This window comes from Thunnus thynnus, chromosome 6 (genome assembly GCF_963924715.1).
Source record: "Thunnus thynnus chromosome 6, fThuThy2.1, whole genome shotgun sequence".
In the NCBI taxonomy this organism is placed as follows: domain Eukaryota; kingdom Metazoa; phylum Chordata; class Actinopteri; order Scombriformes; family Scombridae; genus Thunnus; species Thunnus thynnus.
In genome coordinates, this window is record NC_089522.1 from 10469512 (window position 1) to 10479694 (window position 10183).

The window sequence follows — 10183 nt, forward strand, 5'->3', positions numbered from 1 at the left end:
AGTATTGACATTTTTACATTCAAAATCTTTTAACTCGACCATGCGGTGCCGGAAAAACACAGTTGTTTGCCATTTTAAACATTACAGTATAATCAGTCTGGCTTGAAAGACTCATCAATATTCATGAGGGAGACAGTGATTTCCCATTGATCGGTGATTTGATCATTTTTCGCATATTCACACTTTGTTTAATTTGAAGAGTAACACTCATCTTCACATCTTTGGGGAAAAAGATTGCAAACCGGATTCAACACACGTCTTTTTTCACAGTCAGAGAAAAGCAGGGAGCAAAAAATATGTTGAGATGACGAATAGAGGGAAGCAGAGTAAAAGGGGAAAAGATTAACTTCATCTAGACAGAACTCTTCTTATATCATGTACTGTTTCACCCAACAATACATAATATAGAAAATATAAAACAGAAGCAAATTACGACCCAACAGTAAGGGGGGGTGGGAGGGTTGGTTGCACTGTGTGACATCTGCTCCTTTCTGTCGGTACTATTTTCAGACGCTGACCACCACTTCAGCTGAACAGACTGAAGAAATTGTTCTGACACACACATGCACACACAGTGTATATACGCCCACTCACGTACACAAATACACACATGCCAACCAGATTACATACATTACGTTCACACATACTCATTACTATGCTCGCTATAAGCGGTGAGTCACCTAATAGTTATAACGACGCACATCTCTACATGCACACACACGTCTTTGTAAATGCGTATAAATATACATACCCTGAACTTGTTATACTCTGATACAATTTGTTTGGATGTAAATATAAAGTATTTACATATAAAGGGGAACCCCTGTGCAGAAAATGTGTGGTCCACTGTAAGGCATTTATTTGTTCAGTGTTGACTTAATGTGACACTGTTTTCAGAATATTATGCAACTTCTTTCTTTTGTTAAAATTTTCTCCTGGCTCTTCGCCCTGCTCCATTAGCTTGTGCCTCGCTGGGTGTGTGCTCTCTGCTCATCAATTTACAGATTGTTATTCTTACATTTATTTTCCCCCGGAGGACGAGAAAGCAGACAGCGGGGGGAGACAATGAGTGACGGTAACAGAGAGAAGCTAGACGAGGGACAAAGGTAAAGGGACAGAAGAAGAAGAAGAAGAACGCAACGGTGTTACATAAAATAAACAACAACTAACTCGACTCCATTAGCCCTGTTGACCCACATAGTGCTGACAGTAACCGCCAAAATGAACAATCAACTCTGTGGGAACTCCTCACACATGCACACACACACACATAATTGAAGACACACACAGAGAAACTCATTGAATTACCCATGTTAACCTTTTGGCATTTGCCTGAGGCAGCGCTGTGCGCCTGACTGTGAGAGTGTGAATGAGAAGACATTACAATGAGATGGCAACTATAGGAGCAACCAATGAGCCTCATGTAGAAAAATATGATCTTATGTACAGTATGCTGATTTATGGAGTGTTTTAAAACATGTCTGGAGGTGATCTTTAAGATTCCAGTCCTGGTTTATTTGGGTGACACCTGTGGTATCTGGTGGAAATGTTAAGTGTGCTTTAATAATCCAAGTCCCAGAGAACAGAGGAGAGCACCACTGTGTCAGAAATGCAACAGAATAACAGAAAATAAGCAACTACTGTACGAATTATTCACACAACAAAAGGACATTTCCTGTGGCTGTCTTGTTTTTCACTAGTTGTACACGGTTAATGTTAACCAGCAGTAGGAAATCTTTGGAATTAGCAGTAACCTAGTAGTAGCTGTGGGATCACTGTCATTTAAAGGGATATTCCAATATTTTTCAACCATAATTATGTCCATTCTGACTGGGTCATGCTAGCTTTGCACCCGCTACCACTGCCGTAGAGGAGCTATTGTCGCTAACTACTGTAATTACGGATCCACATCCAGGGCAACTTGCCAGCCGACCATTTCATCATTGCACTGGTTCACTTTATGATGAGTGTCAATGAGGAGGGCCTGAGCACACAATTAACTTTGGTCTCGTTTGGGGAGGAGAAGCAGTTTCATGTACCATACTCATAACAATACACACACACGTACATACACACATACCTTGTATACACACCTGTACAGAATAAATGTCGGAATTCCAATCATTTCCCTGCACACACAAACACACCGCATGTGCACAAACACACATCAGCAGATTAAATGTCACAATCCCTAATCATTTCACTTCAGATGTGGAGTCACACACAAATGAAAACTTACACACACACACACACACACACACACACACACACACACACACACATTCAGACACATATCAAGGTGGAATGGGTGCAGTAATCCTAATAATTGTTCCGACAGCAGCGATGACAGCTGTGAAAGCCTGAATGACAAACTGGACAGAGAAATGGCCTCATTCACTCATTCACTAGCACCTGCTTATACAGTGTGTGTGTAGTGTGTGTGTGTGTGTGTGTGTGTGTGTGTGTGTGTGCAGTATGTGTATGTGTGTGTCATGGTGTGTCGTCATTCAGACCTTAAAGAAGAGGTTGTTTTTTTTATCACCAGACGCTGAGCTTCACTATTTAATGTTTTCATGTTAAATTCAGAGCTCAGACTGTGTCATAAACTATACATGTGCACATTTTTGAAATATACACAACACACGCCTCCGTTCCTGAAACACTCCCTGTCCCTTTCAAGCTCAGTTAGATTTTTTTTTTTAAAAACAAATATCATTGCTTCATTTTTCTAATCTCTATGGTTCTATATGACGAATAAAGGAAAGACACGAAGGAAGGAAATGACTGAGAGAAAAGAGAATTAGAGATGTCATGACCATCTCAAAAACCTTGACAAATAACAGGAGGTGACACAATAATGATAAAGCAAAAAAAAACAACATTCATTTATTTGAAATGACTAAAAATGCTATGAGGTGTGGCAGTCAGTACGTCAGTAGTGTTGGCGAGTATGCGTGAGCAATAAAATAGTGAGTGGAGTGTTGTTTGGTAAAAGGAAAAGCAAAGACAAAGATGAGGAGTGTGGAGAGTAGAAAGCTGACTTTCCCCTTTCTCTCTATAAATATGTCAAATAAATATGTCACAGTATTAGAAAAGGGAAGGAAATATGGGCTGGGCGGCAGTGATTAAGTAGAGTAGGAGACAGGACAGAGGGAGCAGAATAAACCCAGTGACTTTTTACTTTTCTCTTTCAGGAGACACTGCCACTCCTTACATATTTCATCTCTTATGCTATTTATATAAAAAAACCTTTGCTGAATTATTGATAAATCAAGTAGGCACTACCCCTCGTGTTTCTCTATCACACAGTGTTCTTGTCTTTCTCGAACACCACCACTCATTTGCACTGCCTTAGCAAAGCCACAAGGTTATATTCAGTCTTGACAGCTGAGGGGACTTATCGTTTCAAACAGTTCAGTGAGCTTTGCTATAAATTCCTCAGGTAATGTGCCTTTTTGGGGACCACTCTGGTTTTTTATTTGCTTCTCTTGGTCATCTCCGTGTTGATATGAGACTGAGGGTTTGTCACCAACTCATGGTGATTCGAACTTGTGCCCGACTGTCAATTGAACTACGTTATACGTACGGTATGACTAAGGGAAATTCATATTGCCTCTTAATTGCTTTCACTATTTTTTTAATGTTTTTTAGATATTGGGAGTATTGCAGTTTGCAGTTTATTTTAATAATGTTGAGTGGGCCTTACGTTTTTATAAAATGAAATAGAAAAGTAGAACTTATTGGGCCCAAATATTCAGTTATTGAGCTAATGCAGGACTTAATTAAAGGGGACGTATCATGCTCATTTACAGGTCTATATTTACATTCTGGGGCTCGACTGGAATATCTTGGCATGATTTACAGTTCAACAAACTTCTTATTGATCTTATACTGGCTCTTTATGCAGCCCCTCAGTTCAGCCTCTGTCTGAAACAAGCAGTTTTAGCTCCTGTCTCTTTAAGGGCCCCTCCGTATGAAGCCCACTCTGTTCTGACTGGCCAGCACCCGGACGACTTCTCAGGAGGCTACATCAAAAAACAGCTACAGTGTGAATTCACTTCTTTTTCTCATTCCTTACTCTAAATGGAAACTTCTGAAATACATCCGTACATGTTTGAGCCTGAATCCAATATGAAACACGGGAGTGGACAACATGAACAACACATGGAACAATCTTTAGCAACAAAGGCTAAAGAACGGACAGCCTGGCTTTTGACTTTCAGGGAGCATTTTACATTCGTTCACCTCAAGTTTTGGAACTTTCTATGTTTAACATATATACAACATCATAAGTATAAAAATAACAGAAAATCACAAAAAGCACGATATGTCCCCCTTAACGTTTGATATTTAGTTGCTTAAGTTGCAGCTCTGTAAGACTGCACTTTGACACGTTAACATACTGAAGTTAAGCAGCTGTAATTTTTTGTCCACCATCTTAGTTTAGCATGTTAGCATAACATTTGCAAATTAACACTAAACACAGAACAGCTGAGGTTGATGGGAATGACATTAGTTTTGCAGGCATCTGGTCATAAACCAAAGTACTGGACACATTGAAAACTTGACCTAATAATGGCAATAGGTGAAAGGTCAGGGCATCACCAAAGTCAGTAGAATCGATCCTCTAGGGACCTTTATTATCTGCTGCACATTTAATGGCAATCCATCTGGTTACTGAGATATTTCAGTCTGGACCAAGGTGGTGGGCAGACGGATGGAGGGACAGACAGACCGAAACTGCTATCCCTAATGCCATGCCACCAAAATATGTATTTTTAGGACTTTGGAAATTTTAAAATCAATCTCAATCTTTTGAAAATCAAGGCTTTTAGAATTCAGATGAACATATGTATCGTAAATGTCCTCTATCGGTCAAACCTCTATCAGCAAAACCTCTGTTGGTCACAAACTGTGCCTCTATGATCTCATCGCTCCTTCGTCATCATCTTCCCCTCCCCGCTTTACTCACTTGATTTTTTTTCCTTCTTTTTCCCTACTGTCCTACTTGCAATAGTCTTTTGTGTGTGTAAGTGTGTTACTGCCTTTCTCCCGTCTGGATTGGAGGCTTCACGTGATACAGATCTACATGTCTGGTTTCCTCTCAGCCTCTATTTAGTCCGTCTGTTTCCATCGCGCCTTCACTCTTCATTTCACTTAAACTGTCTTTTTATTTGTCTCTGAATGGTTCTTCATTCATTTTAATTTCATTCTAAGTTCCTCTTTATCATTTTCTGAGACCTTTTCTCTTAATTTTCCTCCCTTTTTTGTTTTCTTCTCCTCTCTTTGCATCTCTCATACCTTTCTTTCTCTATATGTTAATCATTCTACTTCATCATCTTTATGTTCAGTCCTGAACAGCACCACAAACACGTGCAGTTTTGCCTCTTACATAATTTTTTTCACTGGCTTGACTAGCACTCCAAGGCTAGTAGTAATTAACAAATGCACTGTGTCATCATTATCTTTTTTTCTAATTTACTGAACACCTCTCCTCCTTCCACATATCTTTTCTTTCTGTTTCACTCACTTCTTCTGGAGAGCTTCAGGATTTAACCCACAATGCACGCGCACACATGCTGTACATAGTACGTCTTCTTTTTATCTGCATGTGTCTGTGACAGCTTTAATGGATTTGATTTCTCACGGTCTAAATAACATTTTGACCCATTCTCTCTGTTAGCTCTATGCGCGTGTGTTTATGTATTTACCACCGTCCAGTACACAGTAGTAGTAGTAGTTATATTTAACCCTGTACATTATCTCTAGGTCTATCCTGAGGCAGTGACACCACATTACAGTATAGTACTATGAACAACTGTACTCCCCAAACACCCTGAAGGCATCATGCTGCTTCAAAGTAAGCCTCAATCTGCCTGACTGACACGCATCCTTGCTTCTTTCTGTCTTTTCTTCCTCACACGCTAAGTTTCCTTCTTTTTCCTTTGTTTCCTTATTTCCTTAATGACTCCTATCCTTCTTTCCTTCCCTGCCTCTTTATATATTTCTTTCCTTGCATCCTGACTTCCTTCTGTGCTTCAGTACTTCCCTACTGCACTACTCACTTCTTCCGCACATACTTCCTTCCTTCCTTTCCTATATACTTCTTACTTCCTGCACCTACTTTCTCTCTGTTTCTATTGCTTTCTCTCTTCCTTCTTTTCACCTCTCAGCTTCGTGTCTGGATCGATAAAGGGGAGGTGAGAGTGCAGTCGGCCCTTTACGCTCGTTTCATTGTACCATGAGCGCAATCACTTTGTAGGAAAGAAAGAAAGCATAACTGAAAAGGATGTCTGTGTTTTGTGATTCTGCTTCTCTCAAAAAAACCTTAATTCTCTCTCATTCTTCACTTTTGCTTTGTCTCCATTCTTTATCTTCATTTCTCTGTCTCTCTTCCTTCTGTCTGTTCACCTTTTCTAAACTTTCCACTCTCTCTATGCTCTCTTCCCCTCATCTATCTTCATTTCTTGCTCATTGTGTTTCCAGCTCTAAATATTTGTCTCTTCTATTCATACTTCATCTTTCCTTTCCCATCATCTTATGAACCAAGTATCCTTCAAAAAACTGAAGTTTATTTGGTGTTTCTTGAAGTTTGTACTTTTTACTGTTTTTATTTTAAAATATACCTGTGGTGGAAGGATATTACTTTTGATCAGCATATCAATAATATTTACATTTGTCAAAATACATTTCAGCTGCAATGACTAAAAGATCTAATTCTCAAGCCAAAAACTTTTTTTGAGGGGTGGAAAACTAGCTGAATATTGTTTCCCAGTTAAATGGATGTTGGTTGTTAGCTTGTTTTCTGGGAAACAGCTTGTTAGTGTGTAGCATCATATCTAACAAAGCAGATGGTAGAAGAAATAGACAAATTGTTATCCACTACAGCCCTTGCCATCAGTAAAGTAAACCTTTATTTGATCAAAAAAATATTTAAAAAAAAAAAGACCAGCACGGATACTTACATCTTGGTAACTTATTAACTGTAATCTCTGCTGTCTACAACATTATTGTTATTGACATGTCTGAACTCGACATTCAAAGATGTTACATCTTTTTTTTTTTTTTTTGACTACTACTGTCGAGTAGTGTTTCTGTTATTTTTAATGAGGTTTTCTTACTTCTGGAATAGAAAAAGGCAAAGTTCACAAGACATTTAATTAAGAATCATAAAACCAAGCAGCAACCTCCGGGGCTGAAAAATGAAGCCAATGCGGAAGTGCCAAAAGCTGCAGTTCCTTGAATGGCCACCGAGTCAATCCCCATAGACCCCCATGTTAAAATGCCCAACTTTACAGCAGAAATAAACATGTTTACAGTCTGGTACAAAAAATGGTTTTGGTCTCTATAACTAATTTACCCTTTCATGACAACTGTATGGGGGGTGAATTTTATTAAGCCGTAAAGTTATGCATAATGAAGGACATGGCTGCTTTGAGCGACAGGTCCGTCAGTCGCTAGGTGGCTTGTTTCAGCCATTTGGCCCGCCTCTTTGCCCATTTTTGATTGGCTGGGAGGTAGGCAGCGTCACGCACTGCCGAGATGGCAACGGCCGGAGTGGCTCACTTTGAGCTTCAGAACCACTCTTCAGAAACCAACGTGTGACATCACGGTAACTACGTCCATATTTTTATACAGTCTATGAATAAAACATTCAAACTGAAAGTCAAATTTGTATTTTAACAGATCATTTGACAAATGAATGTCAAATGGTGCTTTAACATGCTGGGAGTAAGACTGTCATTTCTCACTGAGCAATAACTGAGATTATTTTAGTAAGATAATTAGTAAGAAATAATGAAGATAATTAGGGTTAAAATTTAAAGGAAACGAATATAATAAAGGGTTAATATTATCAAGAAAGCATGGCACTTAATACATAATCAGTTAAAAAATTAACATAATTAATCATTGCATTTAGGAATAATTTCTATTAGAATTAAATTATCAATGGTAAAAAAAATCCAACAACACTAAGCCAAGCTTAGTTAGATAGATGTAGATGTGTATGCATGTATATAAAATTACAAACAGTAGACACTAAAATCAAGAAAGGGGCAAGACTTAAGCGAGGGATAGAGAGGGGAGCAGTAAGGTAGCTAGATGGAAATAAAGACCAAAGACAAAAAGACAACCTTGGGTTGTCACGGGAAGATATTTGTAAAAGAAAAAAAAAAAGAAAAAAGAAATGAAATATATGCTTTTAAACACTAATCATGAAAAAAGAGTAAGAAAATAGAAAAGAGAGTGAATTCCTCAGAGGAAAGAGAAAGATTGGAGGTTCAAGTCTAACAGCATCCACACAGTGAAGAGGAAGAGGAGGTCCAACAGTGGAATGAAAAGCATTTTCTATTTGTGCTGAATGGTATCGATTGTCTGGAAGGTGTGTGTGTGTGTGTGTGTGTGTGTGTGTGTGTGTGTGTGTGTGAGTTCAGTTCTTCTTCTCAAATATAAGTGAATGACAATATGGTGAGAGACAAATGTGTGAGAGACTTTGCGTGAACACTGTATTGAATGTGCACATATAACAATCCTCTTACCTCCACCAGATGTGGCGTAGGGTTGAAACCACACAGGTTACACACTTGGCTGTGACACTGCGTACAGGAGTTGTAGTTGGGCGGGTCGGAGCTGCCGATGTTCAGCTCTGTTTTACAAAGAGGACAGTTCACTTTGGGCTTCACAGGCTCTGGAGCGGGTGCAGGAGCCGCCACTGGCTCCTGCTTCTGCGGCGCTTTCTGCAGATGTGCAGGTGCTTGCTGATGTTGGTGTCCTTGCGGTTGCTGTGGCCCTTTTTGATGATGTACAGGCGACTGCTGTTGCGACATGCCTTGTTGATGGGGCATGGTCTGTTTATGGGTTGGCGCATGTGGACCACCTGATTGGGGACCTACCATTTGGCTCGATGCATAGGGGCCTCCCATTTGGCTCGGTGCATGAGGGCCACCCATTTGAGTTGGAGCATGAGGGCCCCCCATCCCGAATGGTTTGGCGCCCGGGGCCCCTTGTTGTTGCTGCCTGTTGTCAGGTGTTGCATTACTAAACACCACCTTGCCTCGTGCAGGGCTGGGCTGGGTGGAGGCGGTGGGTAGAGGGTCGACATTGATTAGGGTACTAGCCTGATTGAGCAGCGATGCGCCGAAGCCAAACAGCTTGGTCAGGCCGTCCTGCGCAGGAGGCGGAGCCTGACTCTGAGGCCTGTGGGCTGGGGAGGAGCCGGCGCTTCTGGTCTGGTCATGGTGCCGTGCCATGGACTGGTGCATCGGAGAACCGCGACCCAAATCGGGTTGGGAGGGCGCTTTGGTCAAGCCAGGGAGTGGCACAGCGCCAGGGTGGGGAATCCGTGGACCTCCAGGCTGGCTGGGGCCTCCTGCAGGACCTCCAACAGCTCCTGGAGCTCCTGGACCTCTCTGGGAGTATGGGTCGGACCTCATTCCCTGCTGAGAGGGCCCTGTCTGAGTCTGGGGGCCGCCAGGTGCTGGGTGTCTCTGTAAACCGGGGGAGGTATGAGGCTGAGTCTGGGGCCCTGGCTGGGACAGAGGGTAAGACTGGGGCTGAGACTGGGGATACTGCTGGGACTGGGAGTAAGGTTGAGTCTGGCCGTAGGGCTGAGACGGAGGATGCTGCTGCTGCTGCTGCTGCTGCCGCTGGGTAGGCTGATTCTGTGCCAATGGTTTGGGCTGCGCTGCTGCTGTCGGCTGCGTTGGCTGTGGTGCAGGCTGCTGAGGCTGGACGATGGGTTTGGCTTGGTGGGATGGAGAGTGAATCTGCTGTTGGCTTTTAGAGCGAGGCGTGGTCATATCAATGCCAAGAGCCCGCTGCATCTGACAATTCAAGCACAGCCATTCCTGGACCTGCAAACAGAAAACGGAGTGGTTTGATGTTATTTTAACTTATTAAAAATAATTAAAAATAAAAAAATAATTTTATTTTGTCTGTCTGACAGTGTCACATATATATTCTGTATCAGCTTGTTCAAACAAGACTGAAAGACTTTGTATCTTTGAGAACTTTGGATCGTCCACTGGAATTTAAAATTAATTCAATGCTGGGAAGTAAAAAAATTTTGTACTGACTGTGAAGAGGTTATGACATTGTTAGTTTGCTGTAGTGACATAAGATAAGTACCAGCAACACAAAACTGTACTTAAACCAGGTAAAAGAAAGATATGAAGCAACAGGA

The 10183-nt window shown here is 41.2% G+C and overlaps 1 protein-coding gene across 1 annotated transcript; it reads right to left on the minus strand.

The window, feature by feature from the left end:
• Positions 1-8006: 8006 nt before the first annotated feature.
• On the minus strand, positions 8007-9846 carry LOC137184193 (protein bassoon-like). The gene has a single exon (XM_067591638.1). The coding sequence runs from the start codon at positions 9822-9824 to the stop codon at positions 8445-8447; it is 1380 nt and encodes a 459-aa protein (XP_067447739.1). The 5' UTR covers positions 9825-9846; the 3' UTR covers positions 8007-8444.
• Between the last annotated feature and the right edge of the window lie 337 nt (positions 9847-10183).

Bases quoted from the DNA above. Each gene is read 5' to 3' on its own strand.
- LOC137184193 (XM_067591638.1), bottom strand. From the start codon at position 9,824: ATGCAGCGGGCTCTTGGCATTGATATGACCACGCCTCGCTCTAAAAGC.